We start from the raw sequence: 18,552 nt of genomic DNA on the forward strand, positions 1-18,552 counted from the left end.
GCATTAAAAGCATCCGAGATAGCTCCAAGACGGATGCCCCGAGCTCCCCTAGTCCATGGCAGAGCACACAAGGCATCCCTGGAAAACCCTGGTGCTGATGTGGTCCAGGCCTGCCAACAATAACACACCTAAATCTGCCTGAGACCCATGCACATTTACCCATCACAACAGTCTGCTCCCTCAGCATCTGAAAGCAGCACATTATGGCATTTAACATGAAACAAGAAAGTCCTTTTTTGTCTCAGCCATTCACTGACACACGTGCAGATGCAGAACCTGCCTATGAAACATGGCACCTGGAGTGGCACTGACCCCCTCCATATGCAGGACCTGCTGATGCTCTTGCACAGGCCAAGGGTGCAGGAACATGGGATGGAGCAGCAGCACATGTGGCCCAGCATGTGCTGTCCTTCTGGCAACGCAATGCCTGGTGTTGCCTGCGTGGATGGCACCCTCCCCACAGCCAAACACATAGTATGCAACATGGGTTTCTATCTGCATGCAGTCCAGGATGGTGTAAGAAATACAACAGCTCCACAGCAAGATGAACACATGCGCCCACCCACACCAATACAAACCAGCAACGCCTCTTCCATGATCATTCATCCTTGCAGCATGTACAACAGAAGGGTTTATGAAAGCTTTGAAACACACCAGCAGCTCGGTCTATAACTCTCAATGCAGTTGCTTCTCTTACAAAGCTTCCTCCCCAGGAACCCCACCAGCAACAAGACAGGACCCCCCTTCTTCCTCCCAGCCTCTCAACACCTTTGCTCCTCAGCCTGGCCTCTCACCCATGGTCCCATCACACCCAGCACCGCTGAGCACCACTGCGGTGCAGAGGTGCCCAAGCTCAGGGTCTCACCAGGACAATCACTACTCATAGCTCCAGTCACAGCAACCACAACTCACCACCATCTCCGGCATGTGCATCTTGGTTATAACCATCTTCATGACCTCAGGGGGAACAGGAGAACCTGCAATGACTCCTGGAAGAAGAAGGAACAGATGACTGCCTTGGAAACCGTCTATTCCCAGGAGTGGTCCCTCAGAGGTTCTGCGTTTCCAGATTTAAATGCTGGTGAGACCTTTGGGATACACTGGTTCCTGTCAAAATACTTCATATTTTTATGGACAGAGGTTGTAGTTATTCTAGAAGCAAGGGCTGCAGCAAGGCCGGTTTGTCTGAAGGAATTAAGGGTTGGCAGAGATCACTCATTAGGAAAATAAACTCCACAGCACAAACCTCATCCAAGCTGCAGCTTCTAAAAAGGGAAGATTGAAAGCAGAAAGAGGCACAGATTTTTAGCAGGACAAACAGTCCCATCGATCAGCATTACCATAAAACCAAAACCCTTTCCTCCTGCTTTGCACAAGGCAGCCCCTTTGGGAAAGGGCAGATCTCATCTTCACTTGTTCTGTCATAGGAAGGCAGAGCAAAAGAGTGGGGTAATACATAGGCTCTGCTGGGGACAAGATGAGCCAGGATGATTTCCCACATAGAGGTGATTGAGTAATCTGCTTAAACATTTCTTTCTGTTCCAGCACCACCTTCTCTCAGTGCTGTCATTGCATCAGGAGGGCTGATGACCTCCCTGTTTCGGCTCAGCTCTTTCCAAGGCTGCCTGTGACAAGACAGAAAGCTCCAGCACACGTTATCACACCCTCTCCAGTATTTAGATGGAGGCAGGAAACTTTAGGTCAGAGAAATCAGTGTAGCTCTGCTTCAGGGACTGAGCCAGCCTAAAGCATCTGCTGCCACATGGTGGTGGCTGGTGAGACAGGAGTTGAGCTAACAGGCTATTCCTGACACTCTCCCTTGCAGATGAAACAGAAAAGTCCTTTCCTCAAATGCCTTAAGATGAGAGAAGAGTCCTAAAAATACATGTATTTTGAAGGAAATCCCAAAGAAAGGAAACACAGCATCAAATTCACAGTGAAACACAAAGCTCACACAACTAAACTCTTCCCTTCCAGAAGAGCCAGTTGCTTGCAAGGCTTAATACAGCCTCCCAGCAGGGAACAGCAGGAACAGTAATATCCCCTTTCTCAGGATTTTTCCATTTGAGTTCCAAGCCTTACCTCCCCGGAGACTTGACAGGTCGTAGGAGTCAAAGTCCGGCTGGGAGAGCATGTCTATGAACATGGTTGGTGTGCCATACAGAAAGGAGCATCTTGAGGAAGGGGAGAGAAATGGTGAAGTTGGAACCAGGACAGTTCCAGCTCAGCATTCATCCCATCCCATCAGAACAGCAGCACAGAGGCAGGCACAGCAGATATGCTCTTCATTAATGCACGCATACATACAGGCACATAACAACAGATACAAGCGTATCATGCAGACGCAATGATAGCTCTTCTGCTTTATGAGCTACGCATGGTGAACAAGCTGGAAATGCACTATCTCAGCCGCAGTGAGATGTGAACACACACCAGCCATAGCAAACCAAGCACCACCACCAGGAGACAAACCCTGTAGCAGAACACAAGCTCTCACTTCTCTCGAGACACAGCCTCCAGCGCAGCCTTCCCCTCGAAGCTGGGCGATGAGAAGATGCAGGAGGAGCCGTGCAGAGCCATCACCATGCAGCCTCCTACCGACGACAGGCAGTGATAGAGGGGTGCAGGCAGGGCAACGCGGTACTCCTGGGATGGAGCCAAACACAACAGTGAGGAGAGATCTCCCACAGCTGGTTCCCAGCCCATCTCCCTGCTGAAGGGCTATGGTCTAAACAGAGTATTCCGTGATTCACTGAAAACTTGCTGGAAACGCGACATTCATCTGTGTTCCCATGAGTTGGAAATGCGATGCTGATCATTCCTGCTTTTAATAAGAATCAATTTGGAAGCTTTTAATGTCAAAATTGCATGCTGTCATCTTGCAATGCCTTGTCTTTGCTGGACTTTTTGGCCTGGTATCACTTACACATGACTTCATGCTATGCCAGAGGAGTGGTAGTGCTATGACAGGGATGAAGTGTGCAGGACTTGGCACATGCTGTTGATTTTGTTTCTAAAAGCACCAAAGGCTATGAAGGTTGATTGAAACAACCCAGTATTTTCCTGTATCAAAGCTGCTGTGTTAGAAATAATGCTTCAAAAGAAAATATTTGCCTTTAACAGCATTGGATCTAAACTACAAATAGAAAGGTCACATCCTGATGAGAGTTATGAGGCTCTTATGAGTCTGATGTATGCATGACATGAAATGAAGTCACACAAAGCAGATTAAAACCTTATTCAACAGAATTCAACGCTAACATCCAGAGTGTTGTAATTATCTGAAATAAGCATTCACCAAGATGAAAAGTGGTTAATTTCACATTTTCCCCCCAAAAAAGGCATCTTTTTCCTGCCCCCAAAAACTCTTCGCATGAAATTGAAAACATCACTGAAACACCACTGAAATGATAAATGTTATGGATGAGTCTCCTTCAATGCCACTCGCAACTGAGTGAGCACCAATGCTCTCCATACCCATGGTTTCTCTGTGGCCATGGAGACAACCCCAAAGTGTGTTTCCATACAACCCACCTGCTCTGTGAACCCCAGCCTCAGCCCTATCAGATGGGCATTATTCACAAGGTTCTTGTGGGAGAGGGTGGCTCCTTTGGGGCTTCCTGTGGTCCCCTGGAAGACACAGGGCATTATGCAGTGATGAGCTACAAGTGTTCTGGGGTGATCTCCATTCAGACCTGGGAGATCAATTTCCCCCTTTAACAGTATCTGAATCCCAAAACACACACACACACAAAATGGCCCAACTTCAATTGGACAGACTTCCCATGACATCCTCTCATCCACATCAACCCTTGACAAAGAGCTGAGCAGCAAGAATGGAAGAAGGGTAAATGTTAGAACACTTCCTTCATCCTACAACAGAAGATGGAAACAGGGCTTGATCTCAGAGAGCAGAAGGGAAAAGGAATGGAATGCTCAGCATCCCACACATCTTTCTTGTGTCCCCCAACCACAGGCCATGAAGCAGGCAGGAGCACCTACTGAAGTGAACTGGATGTTGATGGGCTCATTGCAGGAGAGGGTTTGCTGCACGGCTCTTAACTGCTTCATATGGCTGCTATCCCCTGCCTGCATCACCTCATCCATGTGGAAGGTGCCAGGCAGCTTGGAGTCCAACATGATAACAATGTTTAAGTTGGGTAGTCTGGCAGGAAGAAGAATACCATTAACAAGAACAGAGCAAGGAGAAAACAGCATAGCTAGGTGTAGGTTGGTCAAGCCAAACCTCCAGGAGGACCTAACTTGTTCTCTTCACATGAGGTCCTTCCACTCAGGCCTGTGCTGTGCAGCTGAGAGGACATGAGGCAGGACCAGCTGTGAGGTCAGTGCAAAGACACCAGATGTTCCTGACTCACCTTTTGCTCTTTATTCCCCCTGGGCTGGATGTTTCTATCTCGGGACATGACTGCTTTAGGATATCATAGTACTTCTGTGTTTTAAATTGAGTGGGAAACACCAGTGCCTTACAGCCAACCTGTGAAGGGAGACAGAACCTCATGAGAAGTCACGTTGAGTTGGTGTTCAGGCCATGATACAGAGCAGTCACTGCACACAGCAAGCATTAGTTATTACACCACACTGGAATCTTCTCCATGGCTTGGTGCTGTAAGCACATTGTAGACTCAGCAATCTCCAGGCTAAACCCAGAGGTTTTAAACACTTCTTAGTAAGATCCATTCCATGCAGGGGCTTAGATTCATTGGAAAACATGACATGGGTCTTTGCACAGTGAGGGTGCAGCAGCCATGGTCCCAGGGATGGGGACATAGAGAATAGTTAGGGGTGGAAAGGACCTTAAGATCACCCAGTTCCAACCCTCCCACAAGCAGGTTGACTGAGGGCAAATGCACTCATAAAACCATCGAGCACAGGGCAGAGTGCTGTTACTGCATCCATGTAGGAGAGCAGAGCTGCAGCCCCAGGTTCCCTCTTCTCCCAGGACCAACTCCTCATTGCAAGCACAAGGCAAACAATGCAAGTTGTTGCCTCACATTAGGAGTCCCACCACTGACAAAAAGCCCAGTCCCAAAATATGGAGAGAAATCAATTATTTGAGTTGATCCAAAATGAGGAATTTTGAGGAACTTTGGGAAAACAACAAAACCTAATGACCAACTTTCAGATCAAGGCAACGTTTTGGTGTGAGTTTAAAAAGATGTTCCATTTCCTAAGATTTTTGCACCTCATTTTAGAGCATTAGTCCTTATTTTCTATAGTTTTATAATTATATCATTATTAATCAGCCATTTTGAAAACTTAAACACTTCCCTTTCAAACCTCTACATCCACACAACCCCGAAACAAAGCGCTCTCATTACTCCAAGAATTCCTCTCTCTTTTTCAGCAGAGCTTTGCTGAATCTGACCCAGATCTGAAACCCGCTTTCATCTTCCAAATAAATGCATTCTTGTCAAATAAACCCTTCACATCAATTATTTACTCAGCTGGTTTCATTATTTTCCCAAGGTCCATGAAATAAGGAGACCAAGGCTCCGGCAATAAATTATTTGTAAGCACCCTCTAGGGTTTGTCAGAAGGGAAGACAAACATTTGCTCTGTTTCCTGGAAGAGGCTGCCCAGGGGACTGAGGCTGTTCTGGAATGTTTTGGGCCTTTGGAAGTTTGACTGTTAGATCCTTCAAAACTGCTATTCTGGTCAAACTAGCTTTGCAAAAGAGATGGTACGTGAGGAGAGGAGCTTGCAGAGCAGATGCTGTATGAGATACGGGTCTCTAGCTGGGTTCCTCCTGCTTGGTGTCAACCTGAATGGCAGCACCCATCTTCAAAGGACCTGTTGTATGAATCCTGTTATCAGTTTGCTTTCACAAACCATGGAAATTCAGCAGGAATAGCTATTCAGCATGTATTTCTGTATATACCTAAGGGAGGGAACGTGATGGAGCAAGGGAAGCATTGCACATGCTGTCAGGATCCAAAAGGCAAAGTCCTAAGCCTTCAGGGGTTTTGATGTGCAAATGGTTAGGGGGTGAGGGACATCAGAGACCCCAGTGCCAAAGGTATGTGGAAAAGTTGGGAACATCAGTAAACCTGGGAGGGTGAGACACGAATAATCCCCAATGGAGCTGAAACACGTTTCTACTCTCACCCCATCAACATCCCATCTTAACCCATCTCCTCCTCAACTGGAGGAGGAAATCAAAGCAGACTGACACAGAATGATGGAAAGGAAAACAAAAACCAATTCTCCTTGGGGAAAAAGGAAAGCACTGCCATGCATGTTTCCACCTGGTGAGACACACAGGAGGACATCCACACTGGAAGAGATGTGCTTCACTGCAGCACTGCTTCCAATTCTAATGCACCAAAACAGGAGTGAGACCACCATAAGAGGATTAAACGAAGGAGAAATGGGAACTCAAACTGCCCAGCAACCAAATTACAGTTACTGATGCAAAAGTCTCCCTCTGCTGCCAGAAACTGTCAAATTTCTAGGTAAAGCAAGAGCTTCGATAATGCTGGGAAGACCCAGAAGTGATTCCCTCTCTCCCAGTATCGGCCTTTGATTTAAAGCTGAACAAACTACAGATGAGCAAATTAGCTTAATTAATCCTGGGATTAATTTTTAGCCATCAAATGTTTAATAACCCGATTTCCTCATTACTGGAGCTAAGAAGCTAGAACAGTTTAAACTGATCGATGCTCTGCACATTGCCAACTGAAACCCAGGCAGGGATGCAAGGGTGGCTGAGGCAGCAGGGGTCAGGCAGTCAGAAAGATGCCAATACCTAGGACTTAAACGAGGTTAAACCTAAAGCCTAGGACAAATGTGGGAAGGAGAAATCAAGGTGCCGAGTCAGCTTATCCTTCCTGAACCTTCCTCCTTCCAAGGTTAAAGTCCCAGATGGTGGTGTTTGCCCAGAGCAGGAGGTGGGCAGGATGGCACCGAGCTGGGCAGATGTGAATGTGGGAAAGTTGGAACTGATTTAGGGCAGATGTTGCCTCCAGAGCATGCCTGCAGCCATGCTCTGTTACTGCTCAGTCTCTGCTGTCCTGGCTGCCAGCTCCTCAAGTAGTCTCTGGGTCACATACTTAGTCCTGTTTTCCTCATTTCCTAGCAAGAGGCTGCTGACAGGTAGGGCTCTCATTGATGTGATATTGTCAGTAAATGACTGTCAGAGAGAGAGATAAGGATGCAGAAGTCTCCCTCAGACCAACAGTGTCACAGCCATGGGGAACAGCAATCAATGTGAACACTGAACTGCAGCTTCCTCCCCTGGGTCACTGCATGCTGTGTGTTCCCTCAACACAGCCACCACAGCCCTGCTCTCCAGCCAGCTCTCCCTGTTATGCCCACATCTCAAGTAGAAGCTCCTCTATGCTGTGTCTCCACTATCCCCTTTAACAGGCAGCTTCTTGCAGGAGTCCACAACGAATCAGTTAGCATTACCAGCAAGTGCCACACAAACCTTACTGATGACAAACTCCAGCTCAAGGGCCTGGTAGGCTGGATTCACAGATACCTGAAGAGGGAGGAAGAAGAAGGATGATCAGGGATACTCTCACCTTGAAAACCATCCCTCCTAACACCTATTCCAACAGAGAAGTTGGCCCAGGGACCAGCCACACTCAAAGCCTCTCCTCCACAACGCACTAAGAGCCCAGCACCACAGGGGTTTCACAGTCACCAGAGAAACTGGCTTAATCCTGTGTTTGTAGGAAAGAAAATGAAAAGAGAGGCTTATGTGAGGTCACAGAAGCTTCAGGAACAGAGGCCAAACCACCTGTCTCACAGGCACACATCCAATCTACTAAACAGGACTCAATACTCAAGTGCAAGTCAGGTTTCCTGATGCACAACTGTGAAAATACCAGTTTATCTTGTCCAGCTCTCCACAGAAGCAGTATTGAGCACTGGAATTGAGTTCCCCATCAGGTTCATACTGAGCCACCCTGTTCCTGTGGCTTAGTAGACATTGGGATGAACCACAGTGAAGAAAAATGGACCAGAAGAGAGGGTGCAGTCCTTATTATTGTGCACTGTCTAAAGTGCATTTTGGTGAACATCCCAGGTCATACTATCAAATGAAAACTGGCTTTTGGAGATATGAAGCTTGTACTACATTTTTAAGTGAGCTTTTACACCATGAAGCCATACAGGCGCTGTTTAGGGCTCTAAATAGCTGGTAACTGTTTAGGACAGTATCACACTACATAAAAATGATCCTATAGGCAAAAATATACATTTTTCTATCATCAGCTACTGCAAGTTAGTTCACAGCAGTCCATTTCTTGCTGCTCCTTCCTCTACAGTCTGCTTTTCTACACAGTGGAGGGCAAAGATGCACAGATCTTGTTTAAACACTGGATTCAGTTACAGACAACACGATGGGTAAGAGCATGGAGAAGAGAGACAACAAACTTTGTTCTCCTGTATCTCCTATTGTGTCTTGTCTCCATTTTCTCACCCTGCTAAAAACCAGACACAGCATCACTCCTTACCAGGATGATTCCTGCCTGGGCAGTTGCAAACTGCATGAGAACCCACTCGTACTTATTGGGACCCCACATCCCGAGCCGGTCTCCCTTCTTCAGACCAAGAGCCAGAAGCCCAGCTGCTGCCTGGTCCACCTGCAAAACACAAGGCAAGAGCCTGAGCATCACCCACAGGACGCAGTGAGGGAACTTTGATCTCCAAGTACGTCTTTCTAAGGGGAAAGCATCATGTTTGTGACTGAAATCAGACAGAATATACCTCTGCTGCACTGCCAGCCTGCTGCACCTCCAGTGTCACAGACCAACCTCACTGATAAAAAGCATAAACCCACTTGTGGAACAATACAACAAAGCAGAAAGGAAACCAAAATAGATAATTATGTATCGGTAGTACCAAATTAATTCTTGCCCAAAGTGTATTTAGTGTCTAGCTCCTCATTGACTCAGCTTAGGACTAAGCTTTACCCATTTACACTGTTGGATCTGCCTCTGCTCCATCACATCACTTACTTCTATAACTCAGGTGAAGAAAACTGCATCAAGTGATTTTTGGCCAGTTTCTGTCTGGGGTTTCTATCTTCATTAACTCCTCATCCAGCCACTATATTAACATAACTACTGCAAGATGTTGTGTTTCAGGTGTGCAGATGCATGCATAAATATCCTGAAGTATTCAGGAAAGTTTTTGGTAGCTTTGGTATGTTCTCAAATGAACTTGTGAAGTTAGGAGACATGTATGTGAGGAATAGCTATTCTCTGATTCAGTGCTGAATTACAGCCCAGGGTTTAAAATTAGGGTGAATGCAGGTAACCTTGTTTATCTGAATGGATGTAACTCGAACACCAGTAAATCTAAATAAACCCAAGCAATTTTTCCTATCCAAGATATCACACATTTAATAGAAACTTCTCAGGCCTTGAAATATTGCCCCTCCATTCAGAATACATACAAACACATACACTGGCATAGATACATCCACACATGATTCCGTGCATGCTATTGAGACCAAGTCCTTGATTTTGCTCAGCTACCTTTGTACTTGGATTAGAAACCCCAACACGCTCCGAACCTCTGACAGGCACAGCAGAGTGACTAATACAAGAGCTGGAGCCTGCTCCACAGGAGAAAAACACCATGACTCAGCCCATACACATCAAATAGGGCTGATAAGTATGAAAGTTCATTCTGGGATAGTCAGTGAGCATTTTACATAAGCTTCTCCCTCCTCCCGGAACCCCACAGACAAAGGCAGTGCTGGTGTGTGTGCTAGGGAGGTGCTGTTAGAAGCCACCTTCCATGTCTCCATCATGTCTGCTGCTGCCGTTTTCCACCCGCCCAGGCCATCCAAGGGGGGAACCAGGCACTCACCTCCTCTTTGAACTGAGCAAACGTCTTCCGAACCCCATCCCGGCAGAAGACCAGAGCCTCACGGTCAGGAAAGCGCTCGACGGTCTCATCCAAGCACTGGCCTGTGGTTTTGGTGATCAGGGGGATATCTGAGGGCCCCTGGATATAGCTGTGGGTCAGCCTCAGGGAGGCAGAGGGCACCCCTGTGTGCAGGGCACTGCGGAAGAAAAGAAGAGTCTATTTATTAATATAAGCCATTAATATCATCTTCCTAGAAGGATCATCAACCTGCCCACAGCACCAGCAGTACCCAGTGCATATCCCCACACCAATGGGAACCACAGGCAGCAGCTTCAGCAGGTCAAGAGGGTGCTGAGGCGCTGGCACAGGTTGCCCAGAGAAGCTGTGGCTGCCCCATCCCTGGCAGTGTTCAAGGCCAGGTTGGACACAGGGGCTTGGAGCAACCTGCTCCCAAGGAAGGGGTCCCTGGAACTGGATGAGCTTTAAGGTATTTTCCAACCCAAACCAGTCTGGGATTCTGTGATCTCTTGGACACGTTATGGGCTCTCCAGTTTACCAGATCTGGTCTTTCTGCAGCATTAAAAAGTGTAAGGAACTTGCAAGGAACTGAATCAAAGCAGCTTGCAAGGGAATTTCCCCAACTGGCTTCTCTCAGCTGGAAAGAGTGGATGACTGGGAAAGTTACAACTAAAGTCAGAGGAGTCCACAGAATGATCTGCAGAGAAGAGTCTAATCCTGAAGGATAAAAACAGGTTAGAAGAGCTCAAAGAGGTTGAGCTGTAACTGAGAGACATCTGCAAGGCAACAGTCTGTGCACAGAGCAGCAAGTGGCTGTATGTTCCTTACCACCTCTGCCAGCTCAGCTGCAAAGAGTTTATGGCAACGAAGCCAGCAGCAGTAAAATGAGGAGCTACCAGGGAGATGAAGGTGAAAAGTGCCCAGCACCTGGGCAGGGATGGCACAACAGGGTCCTCGAGAGGAGCACAGAGACTGTGCTGAGGCCAAGCTGGAGAGGGAACAGAGGTAGGAGAGGCAGCAGTGAGCAGATGTGAGCAGGGAGGTAGGGAAAAATCATTCTAAAACCATTCAGGCTTTCACTGATGTCTGCTCAGTGGAAAAGCAGCGACCTGCCCTCAGACTGCAGCTCCTGACCATCTGAGTGCTGCAGTTCTGGTTTCAATCTCCATCTCTTCCCTCTGCCCCAGCAGCCCCCATCACAGAATCCCAGAATCCTAAGGGTTGGAAGGGACCTCGAAAGATCATCTAGTCCAACCCCCCTGCAAGAGCAGGGTAACCTAGAGTACAACACACAGGAACTTGTCCAGGTGGGCCTTGAATATCTCCAACGTAGGAGACTCCACAACCTCCCTGGGCAACCTGTTCCAGTGCTCTGTCACTCTTACAGTAAAGAAGTTCTTCCTGATGTTAACGTGGAACCTCCTATGCTCCAGTTTACACCCATTGCCCCTTGTCCTATCACTGGATATCACTGAAAAAAGCCTAGCTCCATCATCCTGACACCCACCCTGTACATATTTGTAAACACTGATGAGGTCACCCCTCAGTCTCCTCCAAGCTAAAGAGACCCAGCTCCCTCAGCCTCTCCTCATAAGGGAGATGTTCCACTCCCTTCATCATCTTTGTGGCTCTGCGCTGGACTCTTTCAAGCAATTCCCTGTCCTTCTTGAACTGAGGGGCCTGGAACTGGACGCAATATTCCAGATGCGGCCTCACCAAGGCAGAGTAGAGGGGAGGAGAACCTCTCTTGCCCTACTAACCACACCCTTTCTAATGCACCCTAGGATGCCATTTGCCTTCGTGGCCACAAGGGCACATTGCTGGCTCATGGTCATCCTCCCATCCACCAGGACCCCCAGGTCCCTTTCCCCTTCACTCCTTTCCAGCAGGTCAACCCCAACCTGTACTGGTACATGGGGTTGTTCTTCCCCAGATGCAAGACTCTACACTTGCTCTTGTTGAATTTCATCAAGTTTCTCCCCGCCCAACTCTCCAGCCTGTCCAGGTCTCTCTGAATGACAACACAGCCTTCTGGTGTGTCAGCCACTCCTCCCAGTTCAGTGTCATCAGCGAACTTGCTGAGGGTACACTTGGTTCCCTCCTCCAGGTCGTTGATGATAATGTTAAACAGCACTGGTCCCAGCCCCTCCTCACTTCTTCCCCACCTCTTTCCATGCTCTCAGCTGCTCCATCCCAATCTTAAGAGATGAGCAAGAAGAAGAGGGTTAAGCGACACTTGTGGGGTGCATCGCTCAGAGGCAATGCCGTGTCTGCACTTTCAGTGTATAATAGGGGAGTCCCTGCCCTAGAGAAGAAAACACATCAGCCTGAACTCAGTTTTCCTCCATTCATTATGGGATCAATATTCTGCAAAGACTTGGTGCTATTTACCATGAAAGATTCTGTTTTGTGCTCACAACAAACAAAACCTAGCATGAAATCACTCCCTTTGTGGGGTGAGCTCAGTCTCGAGAGCACAGAGACTTTACCTTCCAGGGGGAGTTTTGCTCCGGGAGCTTAGTAATGCCCTCATCCTCTTTGCCCCACTGCTTTTGGGCAGATATAGGGTTGTGCAAGTCCAGCAAGGTCTGTTTTGACATCAATCCTAGCAGAGCCCTTGGGTGATGTGCATCAAGGCTGCAGGGCTGCCTAAGGAGGAGGACAAGTGCTAAACTACCTTTTGCCATTTGAACGCCCCTGGGCAAAGCACGTAGATAAACTAGAGATGAAAGGAAGCTCTGCAGAAGAAAAACCCTCATAAACAGAGCTTCTATAAAACACAGATGGTAAAAGCTCTCCTGAACCCAAGGGAAGGACAAGCTGCAAGAGCCACTACAGCCACAGCTACTCGGCTGTTTGAAGTGGTGACTGGAGAAGCCACATCCCGCTGCCATGGCATGGTCTGAGAAGCACCTCCAGCCACCAGCCCAGACAGGTGAGGAAACCACAGGCTGCTTGCAAAGCTGTTTAATGGAGACAACCACACTCGCATCCCTCTAAAGCCAAGTCACCTCCAGCTGCAGCAGAGCCTGTCCTTAAACTCTCCGCTTGTCAATGCCAGCAGAGGCACAGAGAGGTCCCTGCTTGCTCCTGCAGCCTGAGAAGGGCTGGAATAGGCAGAGAGCAGCCAGTGAGTGGGTTGTGCAAGAGCACATTCCCTGAACGTCATCCAGGGAGCATGGGGAGCTGCACAGGCTGGAGTGGGAACAAGCGAACACAAGCGTGTCATGGACTGCAGTGACTGGTGACAAACTCGGTCCGAGTGTTATTCTACCACATCACTGGAAAACAAAACACAAACCCCCCACAAAGAGTGACAAGATCCAATCAAAATCCCAAAGGTCCGGCTGCAAAAACCCCCTTACCCCCCCCGTGCAGTCACCCTTCAAGGCTCACTTGCACAAGCATTGCTAATGGGAAGGATGATTGATGTTTTACACTGCCATGCCTTGGCAAAGCACTGCGCATGACAGGCTTTCTGGTCCTGCCCTCAGTTATTTCCCTTGCCTGGAGAACCAAAGGGTTTCACTGACCTCGTAGAAACTTTCACACTAATTGCAAGAAGGTGCAAAGCCAGAGCCAAATGATGGTTCTGCCTCCAGTCTTCCTCTCTGCCCAAAACACGGGGATGAAATCACATCACAGTGCAGTAACAGTTCTCTTTATAAAGCCCTGCACTCCAAAACACTCCTCTCTCAGCCTGGAGACACACAGAGCTTGCTCTCAAGGGTCCCAGGCATCTTCAAATCCCATTCACATCAAATAAGAGCACCAGCAGCGTTGAAACCAGGGCCCAAGGTATCTCATGCTCATAAACCACAGTCACTAAATGCCCTCAAAGCACTTGCTCACATGGTTATTTCAATACATTAAGCAAAGTACAATTCACAACTGCCATCTAGTTTGAGCTCCCTGAATGCTGGTCTGATGGTCACACATGCTTCAACATCTCTTGCATCACTTATCTCCTGGCCATGGCAGAAGTGAAAGGTGTGGGATAAAACACAGTAGTCTGCTGGAAGTGCTGGAGGTCAGGAATGGAAGGAATGAGGCAGATACAAGATTCGTTATCAGTAGCATCACGCAGGAAATCACATGGCATTGGTCTCCCTCTGGCTTACAATCAACAGAAAATGTATATATCTGATGTGAAAGAATGTACCAACAGACCTCTGCAAAGGATAAGGAAATCACCTTTTTGTTCATCGTTGTTACAGAAAACAAGTAATTCACCTTCCACCCCTTCTTGTGAAGTATCAGATACTGCTGGAGATGTACAAAGCCAATGGTCTGATATTATAGCAGCTCCCTTTCCCCTGCATTAGCTGGAGCAAAGCAAATAAAACGGTTTCCTCTTGGGTCTCAGCATAACCTCTGCTCTCGGAGAGTCCATGCCTTCTGTTGGCAGCAGCTCCAGCAGCAAGACAGCCCAAAGAGCCAGCCCTTGGGCAGGACTCCATAACCCTGGGAGTCTGATGGTGCAACTGAATGGGGAAACATCCCTGTTGTGTCTGCTGCAAGAAGCAGGCGAGGAGCCACATCCTGGTCCCGGAGAGCACTGGACCCTGAGGGCAGCAGGATGAAGCAGCCATAGGAGCTCTGGTGTTTACCTCTGGTCAGCCCCAAGCACTGTTTTATAGCTGTTGATATAAGATAACCAGCTTCGATTTTAACTCTTCACTATAAACAGTATCCAAGGGACAAGAGATGAACACAGGGCAGAGGCATTGCTGTAACCTCCTGTGCCCCTGGTGCGCACCTCATGGCCATAGGGGACATTGACCTGAGCTTTGGTGCTATTCACCCAGCACAAGGAGGTCAGGTCCTGCCTTGACTGCAGAGTTCAGACCCAGAGAGGTTCACAGGCTCCCCTGCCAACTCATTTGCTCACGGATACCTTTTGCACCCAAGCAAGACCTTCTGGGTCTTTTATGTAACACAACTGCAATAAAAGGGTGGTTAAAGTTAACCCTGCTCTGCCCTCACCTCTTCTTTACCCTTTAAAGCAACCCAGTTCACTAAAGAGTCAATCAGGCTCTCATTAGGGCTTTCATTTGCTTCAGTTTGAGGAAGGATCAAGTCCTCAGAGCTTTCAGACTCCTACTACAGCAGACTTTCTGGTTAGGTTTTCCACTGCGCCTCCCTCCCCTCCACACTCTTCCTGCCAAAAGGATAAACACTGCCTAACTAGGAGCAGAACTGCACAAGCGCTTCTATAACATTACTAGAAAGACTTCATTCCTAAATATGCGGTCATTTTCTCCAAGTGCCTCTTGGTTTCACTTCTGGGCTGGAGTTTAAACTACAGTGAGCTCTCTGTCATGCTTCACTTCCCATTCTGTTTCCTAAGAATAGATTCCAATGGCAGTTTTGGCCCCAGCCACATACACAAGGGCTTCCATCACCTTACTCCTAATCCCAGCTCAGCTGAAAAGGAATACCTGGACCCTCTGTGCGGGAAAAGCAAGGGCTGCCTCCCACTGTTCTTGGGAAACTGCTCCCTGGAAGCCCGAGTAAGAGGCTCTGAGGATCAGTTAATCCTTCCAAGCCTTTCCCAAAGCCAGCTGCTTTCCTACTGCTGGTCTTTCCCATGAACCTACTCCAAAAGGCAGCACTGAAGAAAAGCAGAGCGAAGAAGTGGCCTGGCCACCTCCAAACCCCAGAGCTCCACAGTGCCCCCGACCACCCTGCCCAAGCCTGGGGTCTTGCATGGCCACCCAGGGACAGGGACACTTGATGGAGCCCACAGCTCAGAGCGCTGAAGGAGCACAGAGAAGCTGTTTGATGCACTTCACATTACTACAGTCAGGATGGAGCTGCTGCACAAAGAAAGTTCAACCTCAGTCACACATTCTCATCCCTCCACACACAACATGAGGCTCATTCCTGCCCCTGGTCCCCCCCCCCCCAGGTGGGGGTGGGAGGCAGACCCAGAGGATGCAGCCTATCTCCTGCCACTTTGGAGACTTTAAGGAAGCCAAAGGACAGCAACACACACTGGAAGTGAAGCCTCCAGATGAACCCACCCTGCACACAGCCACCCCCTGGCTGGACACCCACACTCTTCTGCAGCTCCCTGTAGCCCCTGTCCCACATCACACATGGCCTCCATCCTCTAAAGCCCCCATCCCTGTCCCTACAGCCTAGGTTTCCTATAACCCCTCATCCTCAGCCCCCACAGCCCTCCATCCATTAAAGCCCCGCAGACCCTCACCCACACCCCCTTGTCCCCTCTAGGCCCCCGTTCCCACTCCCACAGCCCTCCATCCCCTATAGCCCCCCACACCCTCTCACCCATGGCCCCCTGTCCCGTATAACTTCCCATCCCCTATAAGCCCCCAGCCCTCCATCCCCCTCTCCCGGTCCAGGCCCTACCTGGGATGGGGGGCTCCCCGCCTGCCTGCCGCCCGGCGCAGGAGGGTCAGCCCGCTCCGGGGCAGCGCTGCCAGCCTCGCCGTAGCCATGCCCGTAGCAGCGGGGTACGAACCGGGCCCTGAGATGCAGGAGGCGCAGGGGAGGCGGTGCTGTGCGCTCCGCTGCCCGCCCCGGCCCCTGCCCGGCCCCTCTCCGGTCCCGCCCCGGCGGGCTGCGGCCCCCTTCGAACCCGGCTGGGAGGAAGCACCGGAGAATGCGGCCGCCCTGCCCGTGCCGCGGGGCGAGCAGCGAGGGGTCGGGACGGGAGGAGCGGGGACCCCCTAAGGCAGCACAGAGCCCCGCAGGGCACCTGCCCCCTGCGCCTCCATCCCTCTGCTACCCCTATCACGGCTCTCCTACCCTGTCAGCCCTTCCTGCCTCACCCCAGCCCTTGCTGAGATGGACTTGGGTGCGGGACAATCATCATCACTTGTCCCTGCTTTCCTTCACCTGCGCTGCCCGGTGCCCGCGCCCTCTGAGTCACTGACTGATCTCCAGCCCCATCTGCTCCAGGAGTCCGCAGTCACCACCTCACTGCCCTTCGGCGCTCCCTGCCTGCACCCTGCGGGCTGCGGGAGGAACAGGAACCACAGAGCTACCCTGGAGCTGGGCAGGGCAAGATCATAGAATCATAGAATGGTTTGGGTTGGAAGGGACCTTAAGATCATCCAGTTCCAACCCCCTGCCATGGGCAGGGACACCTCACACTAAACCATGGCACTTCTTTGAGCATCACAGAATGGTCTGGATTGGAAAGGAGTTCCAATCCCTTGCTGGGGCGAAGCTGGAGTTCAGGGTGTCTGCAGCACATCAGGCACAACAGCGCTGATGAGCAAGGGCATCGGTACCAGCCTCACAACAGCGAATCTCAGCCGCCTAAGTCATAAACGTGCCCTTAACACAGCCACATAGTGAAGCACTGACTGCACCTCTCTGCTGTGAGATACTGGGGTTTCAAAGTTTAGAAGCAGGAAGGCTTCACACCCAGTGTGTGTGTTGTTCATAGGAGTTTGGTTGGTGGCACTGGTGATGGTGGTTACTTTTGGTAGGAGAAGGGAGATTTGTGTCCCAATGAGCAGCAGCGGGGACCCTGGGTGAGGCAGGACAGGGCTCTGCAGAGGAGGGTCTGAGAATGGTCTCCAGCATGACCAGCTCCTGCCCGCAGGGCCACAACAAGGGTTGTGCCATTAGGATTAGATCCTTCTCCTTGCTGGTGTTCCTGCAGCATTCCTCTAGCAGAGGGTGCAAATGTGCCCCATACCCTGGCTCACCCGCCTCGTAGAGGTTCCAAGTCTTTTCAGCCCCACACGGGTGCCTCCATGTATGGGTCAGTCCCACTAAAATCAGTCACTCCATGAGTTTATGCATTTCCATAGGTGACATAAGGCTGTTTGATGCTCATGGCCAGGAGCTTTCCTGTCACTGCAGCAGCACAGAGCAGTTATCTTTGTGCTGCAGCCACGTCACAGTGTGCTTGGTGTTGTATAAGTACAGGGAGAAAACCCAAACCTGCCTGGGGTCCAACCACATCACTTTTAATCAACAAAACTAAAGCTGGCTTCCAGCCTGATCTTCCCACGTTCCAGTCATTACCCTGCAGGGTGAATCCCTGTTAGGCATTAAACCAAGAATTATGCAGGACCTGGTGTGACCTTGACTTTTGGGTACATTTGTTGGAGATTGTCAAAGCCTGAACCACTGACACTTCCCATGCCATTCGGGATCGCTCCTTTCTGATGGAGGTTTTAAGATCTGCCTTCGAGTTAATCACAAATGAGCAGAGGTTTGTAACTGATCTACACCCTCGGTTTTCTGGGGAGAGACAAAGGCTCATGGACTCATGTCAGCCCAGAGGTGCAGATTCCAGTCCCAGCAGAAACGCACGGACAAAGGCCTTTCCCAGAGATGCAGAGGGTCTTGCCCAGGTTCCGAGTTTTAGTGCTGACAAACAATCTGAAGAGGGACTTTTTATAAGGGCCTGTAGGTGGTGATGGCTTTAAACTGCCAGAGGAGAGGTTTAGACATTAGGCACAAGCTGTTCCCTGTGAGGGTGCTGAGGCACTGGCACAGGGTGCCCACAGAAGCTGTGGCTGCCCCATCCCTGGCAGTGTTCAAGGCCAGGTTGGACACAGGGGCTTGGAGCAGCTGCTCCAGTGGAAGGGGTCCCTGCCCGTGGCAGGGGTTGGAGCTGGAGGAGCTTTAAGGTCCTTCCCAACCCAATCCATTCTATGGTCTCCTGCATGAAAGCACATTAACCTCAGGCAGGTTTTGTTACAC

General features: G+C 49.7%; 1 protein-coding gene across 1 annotated transcript in view; it reads right to left on the reverse strand.

The window, feature by feature from the left end:
• The window catches only part of ACSF2 (acyl-CoA synthetase family member 2), a 36,324-nt gene extending 19,961 nt beyond the window's left edge, over window positions 1–16,363 (reverse strand). The window contains exons 1-10 of the mRNA XM_034067646.1: window positions 16,258–16,363; window positions 9,844–10,039; window positions 8,481–8,609; window positions 7,448–7,501; window positions 4,377–4,495; window positions 4,003–4,165; window positions 3,535–3,630; window positions 2,498–2,646; window positions 2,083–2,174; window positions 913–989 (exon numbers count right to left, since the gene is read on the reverse strand). Coding sequence (XP_033923537.1) covers window positions 913–989; window positions 2,083–2,174; window positions 2,498–2,646; window positions 3,535–3,630; window positions 4,003–4,165; window positions 4,377–4,495; window positions 7,448–7,501; window positions 8,481–8,609; window positions 9,844–10,039; window positions 16,258–16,325 — 1,143 coding nt within the window. The 5' untranslated portion in view covers window positions 16,326–16,363. The remainder of the gene's footprint in view (window positions 1–912; window positions 990–2,082; window positions 2,175–2,497; window positions 2,647–3,534; window positions 3,631–4,002; window positions 4,166–4,376; window positions 4,496–7,447; window positions 7,502–8,480; window positions 8,610–9,843; window positions 10,040–16,257) is intronic.
• Window positions 16,364–18,552: the final 2,189 nt, after the last annotated feature.

Source organism: Melopsittacus undulatus, chromosome 11, assembly GCF_012275295.1.
Source record: "Melopsittacus undulatus isolate bMelUnd1 chromosome 11, bMelUnd1.mat.Z, whole genome shotgun sequence".
In the NCBI taxonomy this organism is placed as follows: Eukaryota; Metazoa; Chordata; class Aves; order Psittaciformes; family Psittaculidae; genus Melopsittacus; species Melopsittacus undulatus.